At 47.2% G+C, this 19,089-nt stretch overlaps 1 protein-coding gene and 1 long non-coding RNA gene across 4 annotated transcripts in view; one reads left to right on the top strand and one right to left on the bottom strand.

Moving 5' to 3' along the window:
* Positions 1-2,783: 2,783 nt before the first annotated feature.
* LOC308193009 lies at positions 2,784-17,133 on the bottom strand. 2 transcript variants are annotated; one of them, XR_013949305.1, is made up of 4 exons: positions 16,998-17,131; positions 13,870-14,104; positions 8,612-8,695; positions 2,784-5,452 (listed from the first exon to the last, which is right to left on the bottom strand). It is a non-coding gene; the product is annotated as an uncharacterized lncRNA (long non-coding RNA). The 2 variants fall into 2 exon arrangements; XR_013949304.1 differs by lacking the exon at positions 13,870-14,104 and having other exon boundaries at positions 16,998-17,133.
* The window catches only part of ISM1 (isthmin 1), a 43,841-nt gene continuing 40,746 nt past the window's right edge, over positions 15,995-19,089 (top strand). Inside the window, exons 1-2 of one of the 2 annotated variants that reach the window (XM_080587151.1) lie at positions 16,341-16,473; positions 16,952-17,433. In XM_080587151.1, the coding sequence (XP_080443277.1) occupies positions 16,464-16,473; positions 16,952-17,433 (492 nt within the window). In that variant the 5' untranslated portion in view covers positions 16,341-16,463. Of the gene's footprint in view, positions 17,434-19,089 lie in introns of both variants that reach the window. The other variant, XM_080587150.1, reaches the window with a different exon arrangement.

Raw genomic sequence — 19,089 nt, 5'->3', positions numbered from 1 at the left:
TGAACATTGCCACTTATCAATTACCTGATGAGGGGTCTAGTTTCAGGGCTGTTCTGCCAATTGTAAACGAAGAAACAAGGCTGTGTAGCAGACAAAATGTTCAAAATATCACTAAAGATCTGTTGGATAAATGGTGGTCTTGGATTGGAAAGATCATTGTTCTCTTGAAGCTCGTAAACCCTTCAGGACTGAGCAGCTCATGTTGTTCTTCCTTTTATATACCAAAGAATTTGTCAGGTATTCAGATGGTAAGAAATGTCAGAGTTAAGGTTATCTGTGCAACCTAAAGTCATTTCCCTTGTGAGACGGGATTAAGCCTCTCATTGCATGACCCCTGCTGATTTTTCCACAGGTCCTCTTAATGATTTTCCACTTGCCTTTTTTTTTTTTTTAATGCAGGCTCCTAAATTCTGCCTGACTTTTGAAAGTGCAACATAAGCTGTAAATCACCAGGGTACTCTCGGAAAATATAATCCTGTTGGGTCATCACCAAGCAGGTAAGCTGCTAAAAGTAAGCATCAGCCAGCCCCACAGATGGGGATATACCACAGGTAGGGATCCGGAAGGGATTTCCTTACCCTCTTGGACCTCCCACCCTCCCCCATATAACACCAGGAAGATATTTCGAAATCTGAGTAGGCTGGAGTGGAGAGGGCTGATACTGGTGGTGAGAAGAGCTTCTTGGCTCTGCTGCAGGGTGGGAATAGGACAAGCTATGATGCGGGGTTCTGTTGGTTTTGGTTTTCAGTCCATAAGCAGAGTGCTCAGCAAAAGCAGCCTGGATGTTACAGTGCCCTTCGTGAATGGTTTCTGTTAACTATAGGAGAAGCTGCAGCACTCTGCACTGAAGACTGTTGTGTCATTTCTATGGAGGTGCTAACTTGTAACCCATAAACTGGATACAAATATTGGAAAAAATATATTCTTAAGCTCTAGAAATCATCTTGGTTTTCTCAAGCAAGTAGATGTGACAATTTAACGAAGTATGGGCATGACAGCCCGCACCCATGCAGACCGTTTTCCTATACTATCTTCCGAGCTGCTTTGCCCTGCTCTAGCACTTGTGTTGCAGAGGCAGGAAGGCTCCTGGATTTCCTGTCTTTACCCAGTGAACACCACTTAGCATCCAGCCAGAAGTCTTGATCAGTATGAAAACAATATTGAATTTTGCGGGTCTCATTTATTTAAGAGAGTAAAACGCCTTTCTTTTCGAAGTGCTTCTCTTTAGCTTTCATTTCCTGTGCACAGAGTAGCTTTGTCTTGAGTACAATAATTAAGTTGTTGACCTTCCTTAGAGGTCAAACGTAGCTTCCCTTTAGAGACAGATAAAAACAAGCAATAATAGATACTTTAACTGGTCTAAGATACTTGCTCTGCATATCTGTGATGTTTCTGTAATTTTTGTGGATATTTTTTCCCAAGATAATTCAGGACAAGATGCTGTCGATCCATTTATTTTGGTGGTGGATATGTGGTATTTATTCAAGTAGTCTTTTCCCCATTCTTTTTGAGGTGAAAAAATGTTTCATTGTAACTACAATGAAGAGCATGATCATGTATGCTCTAATGATAATGTTTCATGTGATTTTTAGCATGGCTTTTTACTCTTTTTAATTACTCTTTTTTTTTTTTCCACTAATTGTCCCAGACTGTTTTGTGTAGCTGCTAGTGTTCCTAGCAGCCCAAGTTGTTCTACATTGTATATAAGATCATGCCAGCAATTCAGCTCACAGTAGCTGGGACTCTATGAGTAAGCAAGACATTTGGATTATCTGCTTAATCTCAATAAGTTTTATTAGTGAGCTTAACTTCTTTTATATAGAAGTTAGAGATCTTGTCCATGGTATGGAAGCTGGGGGTGGAGGGGGGGGGGGAACCACGTTATCCTTTACAAAATGGGCAAGCAGTAGAAATCCTCACACGTGGAAGAAACCCATTCATTCCAGTGATCTGGGGCTTTATTGCTGGTCTGTGCTAATGGCCATAGATGCTGGGACTGAACAGCATGGCAGAGGAAGGAAAAGCTAATATAGGCATTCCACCACCTGTACTGGAGCAGGCTGGGCCAGCCTTAATACTTTTGAATTCTTAAACCTTGTGTTCTAAGCCCTCATATTCCCTATAACCTTCTCTTTCCTTCCAGAAGCCTCCTTCGGGCCTTTACAGCTCCTTCTTTCTCATGCAGACAGTAAAATTAAGTCTGAAAGTGCAATATGCATATGGCCATAAAAAAGTCCAAATGTCTTAGAAGCAAGAGAACAAAGTCACATCACAACTGAGACCAAGCATTCACTCCATCTCTTATTCTTGCAGCACTTTGTAGCTCTGAATACATGAGCAATCCCTTCCTCATTCACCAAAGCCCTTAAATTCATGCTACTGTCCCATCATGGTGAATTAAAGTTAAATATGCCTTAATGAAAGGGGGGCTAAGTGGAAAAAGTCAGGCCAAAGCAAAGCATCTTTTTTGTTCAAAAGTAAAAGAGCAATGCTGGTATCTAATTTTGGACCCCGGGGAAATGCCTCGACACTGAAGTGGTCAGCACCATGTAAAAACTTAGTGAGAGACTGGCATTCTCCACTGCCTACAGTCATTCAGACTTGGGTTGGCACCCCTCAAAACCCCTAAGTAGAAGCTATGGTTGCAGTCCTTTCAGCCATTTTAGGACTTTGTAGGTAAATGCGGTCCAGCGGCAGCAAAAGGCAGTTCTGTTTTTAATAAAGATTAAAAAATATTTTTGAATGACCCTCCTTGTTCCTTACTATTATACGGTATTAAAATATAACAGCGCAGCCAAGGAGAATAGAAAACAAAGAGAAAAGCCTTTAAAAAAAATTCCACAATTTTATATCCTTTCCCTACTAACCCACCACAGAATTCAAGGGTGGGGGATTCGAGGGCTGAAAGAATCTTCATATGGTGCCAAAAATTCCCCACAGATCTCTCTGGTCCCTCTGCGTTTGGCTATTTAAAGCAAACACATTGTGTTTTAGATGCTAGTTTAGATCCATTTTCCATATGAGGAGGTGGGATGTAATTAATTAGCTGTTCTTTTGATTTCTAAGTATCACATGTACATTGCACAAGGGCATGTACTTTCGACAGAGGCTAGAAAAAGGAAATAAAATACAAGCTGCATCGCTTAAGTCTTCTTGGTACAAATGATGGATCAGCAGGGGATTATCATGTGTATTTTATTGCTACCAATGCTGATTGAGTCACTTGAGTGTTAATACAAACCTAAAAAAAAAGTCTGGATGAAATCACAGTAACAGTGTTTAAAGTGTTTATTTTAGTCATAATTGCACTGTTTTTATATAAAGTCTTTGATCTGTAGGTTGAAAAGAGGCAAAGCAAGTAGTCCACAGTAGAAGTAACTGAAGATAAACTTCTCTGTAGAGTTTAAGAAAAAAAAAAAAAACAAGTCCACAGTCAGATATGCACTTGGACATATACGGCGGGGAGATGAAATCCAGACTCCAGCAAACCAAAAAACACAGCTCATTGCCATTCCAGCTAATGAGGTCCCTTTTCTGAGGACATGGTATGGTTCACTTGCACAAGCCCTTCATCATCTTCATCTCTACCTAGATACGCTCTTGTATTGGGTAGAAACATACAAACATTAGCACATGACTGCTCTTTTCTTTACCTTTTTCTTATGCACAGTTTTCTGAAATGATTGTTGGAGGGTTTTACACAGGCCAACTCTCCCCAAGCCCTCTCTGAATGAGCAGAGGAAAAGACAGGTTCCTGTATGGGGTATTTCAGAGCCAGAGCCTACCCCAGTGGCACCAAAATGCTCATGAATAATTTCCCTCTGTCTCAGCTCTGGGAAGAAGCCAGGGACGCTATAGGCTAATAGGGGCCTGTGTGAATCCTCCCATCAGTCGACTGTCCCATGCGCTGCTGGTATATGTGTATGTTATTACAGAAGTCAATCACACTTTAATGACAAATGTTTAAAAAATTAAGCTATAAAATTCTTAACTCAGTTATTAACTTTAAATGAATTGTTTAGGTTGTTTCCTCCCACGCACCCCACCCCATTAACTTATTCTTGAGGGAGATGTATTTATGGAGCCATGTGCTTCTCACATGGTTGAATCTAAAAATAACTACAAAAAAAAAAACCAAACATTCCAGCTAAAACTTAATTTAAAATCCATTCCACCAGCCTAACACAGACTATAACTGGTTTCTTAGACTGGTTTCTGTATTTGTAATGATAGCCTTGACCAGTCTTTTGAGTGCTGATTGTTTCTGGATTTCCCATACTCTACTACCATTTAATAAGATATATATGTATATACATTCCTGAACCTAAGAACCCCCAAATTACTTGTGCAATAGGCAAACTTATTTTCTCTCATAAAAGCACATGTGCACTGTGGAGATGGCAGTCAGTCCAGGTTTCTTGGTTGTTTTTTTTAATTGTTTGTTGGTTTGGGTTGATGGGGTTTTGTTTTTGGTTTGGTTTTTTGTTTTTCATTTTTGAGATGTTGGTTGTATGTGTTTTTTTGAGGAGGGAGTGTAGAGAGGCTTATCAGGCATTGAAAGCAGTGAACTGTTTTTCCCAGGATCTTTTAGGCAATGATCGACAGATCGGATGCTTCAAAAGGTCTGAATCCTTATGGGTCAAATCCCTCTTCCGTTTAATTCAGTATGAGTTTTGACACTCATTTTAGAGAAGCCAAAACTGTAGCCCATAATGGACAATTATGCAAGCCCTGGATGAAAGGATGTTTTCTCCTTGCCCTAGATAATTAAGCCAAATGAAGAATCTTTCCATTCCCATCACTAGTTTATTTTTTTAATTGGTTTTGAGATGACTGCATCCTGAGCTCCAAGGACCGAAATCCTTTAGAACGGAGATCTTCAACCTGAGGCTTACGAATCTGTGGGGTAGCAACAAGCAGCTAAGAAAAGCAAATGTATTGTCAGTAGGCTCAGGAACTGCCCAGGGATCTATATGTCTAGTGAAAAAATGCAGCAATCCACATTAAAAGCAAGATGGAAAACCACTGATTTAGCTAATGTTATGCTATCAATGGAAGAAATTTAGGTCTCATAAAAATGCTTAGATTTGCGGAGAATTTTTTTGTTCTGGTTTCAGCTTTTTTTCAGTCTGAACCCCTCTACTCATTTCTACAGTGTTAGGCATTATTTATGAAAAAAGCATACTCCTTTTTGCTTTCAGATGTCATGTCATTTAACGATGCTGCTTTGTCTCCATCCAACAGTACAGAGGAGGTCATTTCCCTTTGTGTAAAGCAGTGGCTATTTTAATGTGACATTATGCTGTCCACTGGAACGTCTACTCCGTTCTCTCCTCCTCGTCCTTCTGGGTCCCTTCTCAAGTGGCAAAGTTCCCTCGACCCTGGTTGTCATGTGGATTTTTTCTGTAGCCGGTTTCTGGTTTTGAGACAAAGTCAATGCCTGACGCGCTGGCTGAAATGACAGCAAAAGAATATTTTCAGCATTATTTTCTCCCCAAGCATCACAGCTTTTTATTCTGAGTGCTTCTCCCCAGACAGTTCCCTGTTGTTCACATTGGCACCCAGGCTGGTAGAGTTCCCTTAGCACAAAGCAGTGTGTGGGAGTATTTTTGCCATGTTGTTTCTGCTAGGTTCTTCTACGTGAATTTCTTCATTGCCGTGTTGTCTATTTGGAATGGAATTTGTTCCTGTTTTCCCTCAGCTTTATTTAGCTTTATCAGTTTTGTTTCATCTGCCAAATTTAACACATCACTTCTCAGCTTCTTCCCCAGTTGTTAACAGGTGTGGCAATCGAGAGAGCTTTGCTCCAACTGAAGACTACTTTGTGTGCGTGTGTTGTTCTACGGGTTGGGATTTTTACAGTTTAAATTGTTTTCAGGCAGTGGTAGACTTTTGTCCTCTCTGCTATGACTGTTGAGTTCATAAGTAATCACTGGTAGGAGTCTTTCTGCAGGGCTGAGTAGGCTTTATCTCTTGCTTTGCTGAAACAGCTGAAGAGAGCTAGTGAACTTTTATGTCCTGTACCTGCTTTACACATAGTTTTTCTATTTCAGTTAGTATTTTTTTTAACCGAAGCTGTTAAATTAGTGAAAGTCCTGATGAAGGTGAGATATCAGCAAAAGGTGCTTTATACTAGTATAGCTTACTCCTGTGAATTGGGATGTCCTCTACATGTGCATCGTCTCTACCTGCAGAGAGGGGGCAGTTGCACCACAGCATTTAAGTACACGGGTTTCATCTGATACAAAAACGTGTGTTGTTTAGACTCAAGGAACTGTTGGGAGCTAAAGGGGCAGAAATCCAATTTAAAGCATTTCAGTAAATGCAAGCTAGAAACTCTCATTAGCACAGAATTATTTGCTAGTGGAATTTTACCATTGTTGGAGGGGCTGCGGCGCGGGCTACAAGAGGCAGAAAATTCAGAGTTAGGACTCCCCTGTGCACCATCGCCTTCTCTGCGTGCATGTGCTGGAATCAGTGCTCTGTTGCAACACAGTGGGGCTCTGGGCCGCTTGCAGGTCATCTGCCCGGCCCAGTTTCTGCAGCCTCAGCTGACAGCAGTGGCCTCCAAGCTAAGGGTACCCTGCAGCAGCAGATGCCAGCGCAGACGAGGCTCCCACACGCAGGTTTTTGGCCTCTCCAATGCAGGCGAGCCAGCGCTGCCGGCTGCGAGCGCTCAGAGCGCAGGAGCCGGGAGCTGAAGCCTGCAGCTACCGGGGTTTGTCTTCCTCTTTGGAGCTGCTTTGACTTCATTTTGTAATTACGAGATTAATCATGAGAGCAGAATGGCTGATAACAGTCCAGGCTCCGCTCCCCCCCAGCCTCCAGTGATTAAATACACAGGCAAAAGCTTATGCGTGGCTCAAACTCAGCACAAATCCAAGGGATTAGAGGCAGGTATCTGAGGACAAAACCTGGCTTGCTGTTTGGCAGGGACAGGGATTTGGAAACCCCATCCACCACCACATCCATGAAAAATCAAAGGACAACAAGCAGTAGACAGAAGTTCTGTTCTCTTTGAAGCGAAGAGCTGCCAAAATGTTCATGTCAGGCTTTTTCTCTCTCTCTCTCTTTATTTTTTTTTTATTTTTTTTTTTCCTTTGGACAGGCAGAGCTGGGTTGTAGCTGAGCTGCTCACGACCTTGTCTGCACCCAGGGAGCATCCAAAACCGAAAGTGCAAAGGGTTTATTGGGCACGCATGTGTCTGGGTGAGCCCCGCGACATGCTGTGTGCGTGTGTGGGGGGGTGTTGAAACTTCTGATGATTTAGAGCATTTGCTTCAGCATCTCATTATTTCCATTAATGAAACTACTGGCAACAAGGTAGTCCATTTTTTTTTTCATTTGGTTTGAATTTCTAAAAAGCATAATTTCAGCGATTTTTCTCCGTTCTTCCACACACAAAAAAAAATTGCTTTAGACAGGAAGAATTTTCTAAATTGAGTTAGACTCGAATCAAATAAATGAAAACCTATTTTTAAAAAGCACTGTGGTACTTTGCATTCTTAAAAAAATTCTTGTATTCCCACTTGTTTTTCAGTAAACTTTCATCATTCTGTTTAAAGTTCTGCAAGTGTGAATATTCATATTTCAAACATCTGGCTTGCAAATCGAGCATTTCAGAAGCACCATATCCTCGCTTACTACAGAATCGTCAGTAAAACTTCAGCAACAACCAGCTCTTTTCCTTGCCAAGGGCTGGTTCTGCGTTATTCACACAAATAGGCTTTTTTTCCATTGACTGGAATGGGAGCAGAATCCATCCTGAAATAGTGGCCCCCGGGTTTAATCCATGACAAGAGACAAACAAATAGACCCTTTGAAATGAGTTTTATCTTTTGTGCCCCATTTGTTGTCTGAAGCAGGTGTCAATTGGATCTTTTCCTGTCTGCCTGCGGTTGAAAAGCAACATGTTGTACTTAAACCCACTTGTAAATTGTAGCGTTTTACAGACGAACCCCCCTAGGGATCTGCTTAAAAAAACTGTTTGAGGTTAAACGCCAGAAGTCAAAAAGGGTTAATTTGTTTTTTTTTTTTCCTTTTTTTCCCTCTCTCTCTTTCAATTTTTCATTCTGTTTCAGGTTGTTTCTTGTTTAAAAAAGATCTCTTTAGTGTCTCCATATACAGTAAAAAAAATCCTTGGTGCACAAGGTCTGATCCTGCCTGCACTAAGTTTCATTTATTTGTAAATCATTGGAAAGAATTCCCTTTTATAGTGGGACCAGTCACAAACTTTCTAGTTTCTTGAGCCAATAATCTTATCAACCACCTGCTCGGTGGGTTTAGCACTAGGAACAGCTTGAGTGTTTCTTAACCTGGTGAAGAGGCAACTCTGGAAGGAAAACTGGCAGGGGCTGGCCCGATTGCCATGCCATTTGCTCAGACCAGGGGACTATCCGGAAAACAACCACCACCAGCATCTTCAATAGCAACAGTAAGCCCATACGTCCCACATTTTAGGAAAATGGCATTATGCATAAAAAATGCACTAGAAACATATAAACTATGAAGTGATATTACGGCATATAAGGGACAGCAGTTACAGTCAGCGCAGCAGGATAAAGACTGTGCTTGATCAGAGGGGGCTATGTTGTTATGCAGGGATGCTTACCATTTTTCCACCAGTCCTTCTGAAGCCTTCCTCCCTTGAGGATTTGCGTAGTTACACCACCTCCTGAAGCTGATTTTCACTGTGCTGGGATGTTATCAGTAAATACAGAAGAAAGAAAGAAAGAAAAAATAAAAGTAGTTGATTAGCAGCAAATAGCTGTCTCAGACAGCAAGGTGGAGCTCCAGGTATTGCTTGTTCTGTGCCGTTTTGCTGCTATCTTCAGGGTAGGTGAGGAGTGAACATCTACAGACAGGTCAGCTGCCCTGAACAAACACATGCTTTGATCTGCAGTGTGTCATCCATTCAACCCACTCTCCCTTGCTCCCTCCCAGCCCTGTGGCTCCAGTTTGGAGCAATTTATCCAGAATGTCTGCCTCCAGCAGGACCAGGAAACACATCCATGTGAATTCCCTGGGCACTGGTGGGTGCCCCTGCTTTCCTCCCGCTCATCACCTGCATGCACCAGGCGTCAGGTGTGCAGAGGCTGCAGATGCTCTGGCACTTTGTGCTCTGGTCACCTCATCCAGACCACTGAGACTTTCACGTCCCATCGTGGACAGCAGGTGAAGCTGTTGCTGTCCAAACTGTGTTTGGGAACACCAGCGATGTACACATTTGTTTCCCAAACAGTGTGTTTGAAGTTGGGTAGCAGAGGATGTTTTTCTTAAATACTTGAGCTGAAAGGCCCCAGATTCTCTCTTTTATTTTTATTTTTATTTTTATTTTTATTTTTTTTATTTTTATTTTTATTTTTATTTTTATTTTTATTTTTATTTTTATTTTTATTTTTATTTTTATTTTTATTTTTATTTTTATTTTTATTTTTATTTTTTTTTCCTCTCCATTGCTTTATTTAACATATCATCATCTGTTAAAGGGGCATTTCAAATTAATCCCATTCTCTATTGCCTGGGATATTTCACAGGGACTCTACCACTGTTTGCTGTTATGAATTTAACTGTTGGTTCTAGGCTATCGCAAACCTGGGCTCTGCTCTGTTAAAAGCTGTGCTAACAGAGGGCACAAAACCCAGCCTGCACTTTAGCTCCGGTGTTAGGAATATCTAAGCCAACTGCCCATCTTTAGTCCAGTACAAATGAATTTGCCTGAATCCTCAGCAACTTAAAAAAATAAAATAGAGAGAGAGAGAGAGAGAGAAGGGGCACATGTACTGGTTTAAATGATTTCTTCACCTGCAGTAATAACTATGAGCCTCTTCCTGCTGTTTCCTTGCAGCATGCCAAATGGCTGTGTAACAGATATGCCTTCACTGAGCACATTGCCACAGTCCCTACAGAAGAGAGGTTTACTTCCATAAGAGCTTTTTTTTTTTGTGTGTATGCGTCTCAGTGAACATACATGTTTTGAAAGACTGTTGCTAATGTAGCAGATCATTCAGACATCTCTGCAGGGATTATACCATTTGTCATTGGGCTTGGACTTGGGGTACCAATGGGCTCAGCATCAGAGCCTCAGAGAAAGAGGTAAATAGCAGGGGAAAATCTGTCCTCTTGCTCCATGTTTCTGACACTTTTGTTAAACAAAGTCTCTCTGTAATGACAGGACTGTGGCATTTTTCCACTTGGTTCAGTACACAACGTGACGTACTTCTTCTGAAGTATTCGCTGGAGATTCCATTATGGAAAAGAAGAGGATATTTATCACTGATGCTGTTTAGCTCCTAAAGCACTGGCTCGAAACTGAGCCGAGACATGTCAGTGTAAATTCAGCACTCAAATGTTACAGGCGTTAGAGTGCAGGATTCATAAATGGTCATTTTACTGATGTGGTATACTTCTGACTTGCCAAAGCACTGCACAAAGATATTAGGAAATCCAGAGCATCAGCCATCAAGGAGAGGAACTGATGTAGTAAGGAAAATAAAATATAACGCCTGAAGAGCCCCTAACCGGGAGGCATAACCAGAGTGGCAAAATCTTCAGCCCTGCCAGCCCAGCAAGGGGCTCCAGCACAGCGCCCTGCCTCTCGTGTGAGATCAGCTGTGCGAAGCCAGGTGACACCACCTGAAGCCACCAACACATGAGCTATATTCTATATATGTTCTCTGTAGGAATGAAAGGTTCCCTGCAATGGAGGTAGCTAAACTGTTCTTTTGTTTGTTTGTTTTGGGGGGAGACAGCCCTTCATCTCACCCACCGTCAGTGCATCTGCTGTGAAATCTTCCTTTCTCTTCCCTATTGCAGGGCTGTGCGTTAGCCGCTCAGCTGGCTTTCTGATTTGTTTTAGTTTTTAATTAAGTTCCCCACTTCCAGTGTCACAAACGTAGCCCTGAAAAAAAGGCCAGTAGCAATCCAGCAGTGTGATGGTTTTGCTGGGGAAATAAAGGGGTTGGAAACCATAGGTGTGGAAGGTGTGAATTGCTCTACTTATCTCTCTCCTTTTTTTTTTTTTTTTTATTATTATCAGAGATGCTGCTGATCTGCTACACCACTGAACACAGGACAAGACATGTCAGAAGTTTCTGCCCTGCTCAAGCCTCGGTCGTACAACCCGTTTCCATCAGCTGGGCCAGCAGAACCGAACCTCCTGGCTGTGCTCTCAGCCCCACCAGATGTGCTTGTGTAAAGCTCCTTCTCTGCAGCACCCGCTGCCATGCACCCGCAGACGGCCTGCGTAGGTATGCGCAGGGTGAGCTGTCACCTTATTCAGTATTAAATGTAATAATTTAAACTTAATGATGAATTTGGCCGAGCCAACTTAACGGATGAGCCAACTTAATGGGTGAGCCAATTTAATGCCTCTCTGCTGCCAAACTGTGAGACTGCCTCCCCGCTCCAGGCCGCAGGGCCGGCTCTGCCACATGCCTGGCACTGCAGCCAGCAAAACCGCCGGGAAGGCATTCGCCTCGGCTGAGGGGCTGCGTCTCAACCAAGGTAACTCAATCAGGTGGCTGAGCCTCGCAGCGCCCGCCTCAGCTAAAAACCCATGTCCTTCTGCAGCAATAAAACTGCGCTTGCGGGAAAGGAGTTTGCTGGTTTCGCTGTGTTTCTCTAAAGAGGCAAAAATGCCTTGTGGCAAGCGCTTCTGAATGTCAGCAGAACTGAGGCTCTTTGGGCACTTTTGAAAAATGTTGCCCAGTATGCCGATTCCCACAGCCCCGTACTGCCGCATCTTGGCAAATGCTGCAGTGCAGTTGCACATCATCAGTACAAAAATGTGCAGCATGTTGAAAAGTGAAAATGTGGGCGAGTGGAAAATAAACAAAATTCGGTACTAAAAAAATAAATAACAGGTGGGAAACTGGGCCAGACTGTTTTCTCCATTTCCATATTCCATGATTGAGACTTCTCATTATACGTTTCTGCTTTTGCTTCAAGTTTTAATAAAGTGGCCGCTGAATTTCCAGCCTGTCACACGAGGCACTGCAAAATTCAGAAATCTTGACCCAGCCATTAGACCCAGCTGGTGGCAAAATATGTAGACGGGAAGGAAAGCGCTGGTCTAGCAGAGGCAGGAAAATGGAGACCCCTAAGCTAATCAGTTATTTTTAAAAGACAGTGGTTACTATTCAAGTAGTAATTTATCGAGATAAAGGAACCATGCGTCACAGAAAGACCTACGTTGCCTGCAGGGGAAGGTTATTCTTTTTTCTTTTTTTTTTTTTTCAAGAAGACCCTTATGTGTGCATTTGCAGCTTACAGCTAAGAGGTTGGAGCTAGAAGCTAATCAGCCATTCTGTCTCCTATCTGCTGATCTGCTGGCGTTGGGGGAAGGGGAATGTGGGCAAACAGGCATTAAATTCCACCGGCAGGCGACAGGAAGGTATTCCTTGATAAGGAGCATCCAAGATGATGAGCTGTAAAGCAAAGTCCCTGTAAGGAAGCAGGGGAAGAGGCAGGCAAAGCTTTAGCCATCTGTCTCAGCTGGCCTTGCTCAATGCTCGTCAGAGCAGAGGTCACCACCAACAATAATAACCCTCGAGAAGCCAGACGTATGCTTTCCATTCACCAATAATCTACAAAGCATCTTAGGGTGAAATCCTGGCTCCTCTGAAGTCAATGGGAGCTTTGCCAACGACTTCAGTGGAGCCAGGTTTTCATCCCAGATAATTTTAAAGCAACCCCCGGGCTTAAAGATAAAACGACAGCATCCTGGGAGTGGGCGCAGGGAGGAGTGAGCTGAGGAAGGCTCTACTAGCCACGTCTCATCTGAAAAGCTGTCAGTCTTACAGACAGGACACCTCCACAGTCCCGAAGCAATACCAGGGTTGGCAATAAAGGGGCAAAGTGGACAAACAGGTAAGCACCAGCATCCTTTAACCACCAGGACGAGTGGGGTGCAGGGCCCCACTGAGCCGTGGTGCTCTGACAAAAAAGGCACTTCACAGTGCTTAATCTGGCACTGCTCCCACCTCTGCCTCCTCCATACTTCTGAGATAAAGCATAGTCAGCGCCATACGTTGTGTTATATCATACTGTATTTTTCCCTCTCTCTCTCTCCAGCCACTCTCACAGTAGCCTTGAAGGACGTCACCTCGTGGCACTCATCCAAAACAAGGATTTTTCACACTTGAGCAGGTACAGCTAACATACTAATTATTTCAGCCAACAGGACCACCCAGACTGCAGTGTCATTTGTCAGCTAGGCAATGCTTCGTTTTTCAGGCGTGGCACTCGTGACACCAAATGGTGAGTGCCTTCATGGTGATGTGGTGGGGTTTGCCCTGGAAAGTGCAGGTGCCAGGAACACCAGCAAGCAGGACATGCCAGCTAGGACGTGGCAAATCCAGCCCCAGCTTCTTGCCCTTGGGCACTGAAGGTGTCACGGTGACCATGAACAACTGTTGTGCAGTTTTTGTTGATGGGACCATGACCAGAGTCCTGATGGACCCCGGAAGCACCTCCCCAGGAGAGAGTCCTCAACATGTGGTCAAGGCCATGACAGGTACAGCCGTGTCTCCCTTTTGAAGCTGCACAATGAGGAATGCAGGATCTGCGGGGCTTGGGAGAGGCAGATCAGACACTGAGCTACTGCGGCTTGCTGACTCCTCACACCCCAGCCAAGCTGCACTAACAGTCCACGTAGTGCACTTGTCCTATAGGAAATGTTTCATAAAACATTAATTTAACCCTCTTTTGGTGAGCGTGGGCTCAGTGTGTTTCCTTTTGCATACACAAGAGGCTGGGAGTGCTGCACCCCGCTGAGCACTGTCCACCTCTAACTTTATTGTCAGCAGGAAGAGAAATGGAAGGGAGAAGCTGGAGGTGGAGGGGCGAGGCTGTCGAAGGAACACCCACCTGCTGATGTACCTCCCTGATGGGTGCCCATAACCACATCCTGGGAGCAGCGTGCCTGCAGCCTGCCAGTGGGTCTCCTCCCCAGGGCAAAGCCTGCCTTCATTTTCCAGGGATCAGATGGTGGCTGCCTAGCAAGTTACTCGCCCAGCCCGGAGAAGTTTTTCCCTTTGCTTTTGAGTACATCTCCCCTACAGGTTGTGATTCCGTCATCTGGATTCATTGAAGAAGTCATCTGCTGATATAACAGTGTTTGTGAATTGAAATCAGCATCTACAGTGCCCACGCACACACTCCCCGCTCTGGCTGCCCAGTCCCCCCAGCACAGCCATGCAGGCAGTGTCACCATACACCAGCGCCGCTTTTGTGCCAACTTTTCAATGGGAAGAGGCTTTGGTTTCTCGCTGCCATCCGCTTGCTGCTAATAGTAGCTCTGCTCTGTCCCTAACTGTCTTTCCACAAGAGCTTAATGCATAAAACTTAATGTCCCATGAGGAAATGCGCACCAGTTCGGGCCCATCTCATCTGGATTAAAGATGTCTTTTGGTTCAGTCTTTCATAAGGCGAGGGAGAACTTACATTACCCAGAGCTCAGCAGCAGACCCATGTGTGTTTTTCACCAGGCTGTCACTTGGACTGTTTCACATTACAGCCTCCCGTCTCTGGCCATCGATTTGCACTGGTGAGCCCTGAGATACGGAATTCCCATGCCAAGTTTCCACTTTGCTTCAACAGCTGAGATCCACTGACAGCCACAGGGTTAGGGACAGACCTTTGTACACCTGGAGGGCCATTCTGCTGCCTTTTTTCTACCCGATTTCACTAGCCTGCCTTCTTAGCCACCCCCTGCTTCATGCTCGCTGCCGCTGGCATTGCCTGCCCGGGGATGCAGCTGCCGGCTGCCAGGATCGCAGCGATGGCAGCAGGAGGAGAGCCCAGGCCAAGTGATGACATCTGAAGCACATCAGTGTTTTTATCTTCTCAGTGTTTTGATTAGCCCAAGGAATGTTTGGGTTAAAAAAAAAAAAAAAATTCTAAAACCACGTGACAGTCCCACAGGCTTTTATGGCTTTATGTAATATGGAATAGCTCCATATGATTTCCCGGCGTATCCGCGAGCACTGGTGCGATATCGGGTGTTTCTCAACGAGAGATTGCAGAGGGCTATTCCTCACTGCAATGCACATGCGAGTCCCTACCCTGTGCAGTTGTTTGTGCGCATAATTCCTGCTATAGTACTAATACAGACCAAGTTTGTGGATTAAAAATCCTTAAATCTGAAGGGTTGGGTTTTGTGGCTTTTGGTCGCATCTTTAACGATAATTCAGTGCAATTATTTTAACCATATTCCTGTCTGATGGCTAATACTTTACGGTGGTTATCATTGGAAGGGAAACCTATCCTGGAAGGGTACGAGACATCGTTCTGACTCAATCATGACCGCAGCCTTCAGTGGCACCAAGACCCGTAAGAAACCTCCCGCAAGCTCTGACCGCTTGCGCCCCAAACCTGCCAGATTCCTGGCGTGCCGCATGCAGAGGCTCTCCTGTCGTGCCTTGGTCCCTGCTGCTACTGCTCTCTGCACATCCTACCCTTACGTTGCGGGAACACTACTGAGGGCATCGCTCTTAGGCTGAAAATGTTTTGGGGTGGGAACGCTTCTTCCCCATTTGGCCATTTCGATACCAGTTGAGGTGCCAGCTGTCACACACACCCCTCCGCCACACACCTGCCCAGGCCATGATCACTTGTGTCCTCATTTTCACATAGAACGACCTGAATTGTGGAAGAGCAACCTCAAAGATGCCAAAACTCCCTTTTTTTTTTTTTTTGTTAGGTGACTTTATTTACGCTTCAAGTATATTTGAGCTGCGTTTGTTCCTGTTACAGCGAGCTGGACCGTCAGCATTCGGAAGGGGCTCGGCTCCATCAGCTCGGGTGCCAGGATCCTGACTTGCAGCAGGTGACAACCTAACCCTCACTTTCACATATTTCCAAACATAAGTTACTTTGCAACTTGGGTTCTTCCCACCTGATAGAGACTGTTCTGGTTGCTTTTTTTCCCCACCGCACTTACGCAGTCAGCGAAGGGGAAAGCGAGGAGTGTGAAATGCCCGAGCCCGAGCCCTGCTGGGGACACGGGACCAGCGGAAGGGGACGGGACGTTCGAGCACAGCCTCGTGCCCACCGGGCAGCGGTGGCAGCGCTCCCGCAAGGTGCAGGGTGCCGCCGGGTGCCGCCGGGTGCCGCCGGGTGCCCTGGCAGAGCGGGGCTGGCAGAGGGGCACGGCGGGAGGGGAGCGGGGCGGGGGGGCGACGGCAGGCTGCAGCAGGAGCTGCGGAGAGGGAGAAGGGAAAGGGGGGGAGCAAGAAGGGGGGAGGACAGCAGGGGAGGGAGGCAGGGCAGTATAAAAGCATCCGACACACACCTCTCCCGACACAGAGCGAGGGGGCGAGAAAGTTGCTCTGGAAGCAGCAGCAGCAGCGGGAGCAGGAGCAGAGCCAGCCGCTCGCACACACGCGCGCACGCACGGTGGCAGGAGAGAGTGCGGAGCTGCCCCTGCCAGCACTAGGGCCGCTGGAGGAAAGAGAGGAGAGATGGAGCCAGGTATCCAGCTCCCAGGGAGGGCAGGCAGCTGAAGCTCTCGCAGCCCCTCGCCCGCCGCCCCCAGACCCCGCCGCCGAGCCGGGGGCAGCGCTCCGAGAGAGGAGAGCAGGAGGAGGAGGAGGAGGAGGAGGAGGAGGAGGAAGGGGGGCGGCGGGGAGGCAGCGGGGCTGCCCCTCATCCCGCAGCCCTCGGGGGCAGCTCGCAGCTGCCCCGGGACGGGTCGGGACGGGGCTGGCCGGGGCGGGCGGGGGCAGGCGCCTCGCCGGGGGTCCCGCGGGGAAGGGGCAGCGCCGGGGGGGGGCGAGGCCACCGCAGCGGGGGGAAGCGGCTCCGGGGGCCACCCCCATCCCCCGGCGAGGGGGCAGGCGACAGCCGCCGGCTCCCTCCTCCCCGCTATGTGAGAGCCGGCCCCGGCCCCCCCTCCTCCTTCCCTCCCTCCTCCTTCCCTCCGACGGCCCACGGTGCCTCTGGCTTGCAGGGCCGCCCGCAGAGACGCCGCCGGCCCGCGGCCCCTCGGGGGCTACCTGCCGGCCCCCGCCGCCGGCCAGCGCCGGGACTGTCGCCGCCGTCGCCTCCGTCGCCGCGTCCCGCCCCGACGTGGCTCCGCCGTGGGGCTGCGGCCCCCCCCGCTGCTGCTGCTGCTGCTGCTGCTGCTGCCGCCGCTGCCCCGACGGCGGCGCGGCCCCCGCCGCCCGTCCTGCGGCTCCCGGGGCTCCGGCGGTGGCCCCGGCGCCGGGGACGGTGGCGACGGCGGCGGCGGCTCCTCCTCCTCCTCCGCCTCCTCCTCCTCGGCCGCCGCCGCCGCCGCTGCGGGGCCCTAAAGCCGCCCGGCTCAAGAGGATGGTGCGGCTGGCGGCCGAGCTGCTGCTGCTGCTGGGGCTGCTCCTGCTCACCTTGCACATCACCGTGCTGCGCGGCGGCGGCGAGCCCCACGGCCCCGGCAACCACAGCCAGCGGCAGGTGAGTGCCCGAATCCCTCGAAATCCCCTCCCCGGACCGCCCCCCCCGGCGCGGTGTCTCCCCCTAGGGGCTGAGGGGAGCCCCGGGGGCCGCACGGCACGGCTCGGCTGGGAGCCCGGGGATGGGGCAGGGAGCGGGGCAGGCACCCGGGGGGGCACCCGGCCCCAAAAGTGAGTGGGTGCTTGGGACCGGGCTGCTCCAGCCTGCCCACCCCCAGACACCGACGGGGAATTGCCAGGCAGAGGTAAAGGACTGTTTTGGGTTCTGTTTCCATGGTTTGGAGAGTGTATTTTTTTTTTTTTTTTACTCAGGATCACATTTTATTGCCGTTTGAAATGGCCAGAGACAGCGATAAAGGGCTAAGAGGTGCAGAACCATCCAAATCCCAAGGCACAGCTTGTAAATAGCTGGTCAGCTGCATGTGCCGAGGTCAAGTTCTTCCCATTTCTCTGCGTCCAGGTGTTAGGAAAGAAACAAGCACCAAATCACGCAAGGCACTGACAGAAAACATATAATCATAACCAGCCCAAATGTGCATAACCCCTTTTATCACTCCTAAAAGAATCACGGCACCAGCAGAGAGTTTTTATAAAAGGTGAGGAAATAGAGAGTAATGAGCACCGTTTGTGGCTGGTGGGCCCCAGGGTGCAACCCCTCACCACAGCCAGGATTTAGGGTCTGGGGGTTCCCCAGCCCGGTCCCAAGCAGGGATCAGACCCTCCTTGCACGGAGAACCCCGCTGGCTGTGGTGGGGATCCTGCCCGGGAGTCCTCACCCGCGTGCCTCGGGAAAGGGCCCAAGGTGCCGCCACTCTTTGGGGCTGCAGCTTTATCGCTGGCCTGACGCTCCAGGACATTTTATTTTTTTGTTGTTAATATCTTCAAGATTTCTGGTAATAATGTTTTATAAATGATGCTTTCTTTCCTCATGGGCACTTGAAATGCCTTTTAAAGTGATGTTCCTTGGAAAAGTAAATTTGGAGAGGTTTTTTATGAGGTGTTTGCTATCATTAGAATAACCCTGAATTTGCCTTTTCTTGACAGGCTTGTAACATAATGAGGGAAACATCTGGGCAAGTGGGAACTCTGGGTGATGCCGTTTCCCTGAGGAGCCCTTTTTAGAGCACTATTGTAAAGTTAAGGTGAAGCGGGAGGAAGATCAGATAATTGTCCTCGGGTGTTGTCACACTGTCTCATCAAAATCTGTTGATTGGTGACTTCAAGAATGTTTTTCTGTCCGGTTCTATTTTTTTTACAGATAGCTTAATGAAAGTCTGTGCCTTTAAGCATCGTGATAGCTTTAGCAGTTCGTGGTTTTTGTCGTGTTTTGATAGTTGTCAAATTAAAATTTTTATATACTTCCCAGCTGAATTGATTCTGCAGTTACGTATTTGAGAGAGCGTGTCTGTACAAGACATTAGGGGAGGAAAGTATATTGATTAGAGCAACCAGTGAAACAGATGGCAGTCGATCCATTTTTTTGTTTTATAACTTTCATGGATTCCTTCGCTAGCCAAAAAATATTGTGACCTGCTTCAGCAAATGGAACCCTGACAGGCAGATGCTTCCATTCAGGGCATCGCAATAGAGACCTGGCTGGGAGGTTTGCACTGGTGTCCTCAGATTTTGGGGCTGAGTGATTTCTTGGCTGTTACCA

Source organism: Anser brachyrhynchus, assembly GCF_964034855.1.
Source record: "Anser brachyrhynchus genome assembly, chromosome: 3".
In the NCBI taxonomy this organism is placed as follows: Eukaryota; Metazoa; Chordata; class Aves; order Anseriformes; family Anatidae; genus Anser; species Anser brachyrhynchus.
Note: the sequence above shows the minus strand (reverse complement) of the source record. Positions and strands in the feature narration are given on the sequence as shown.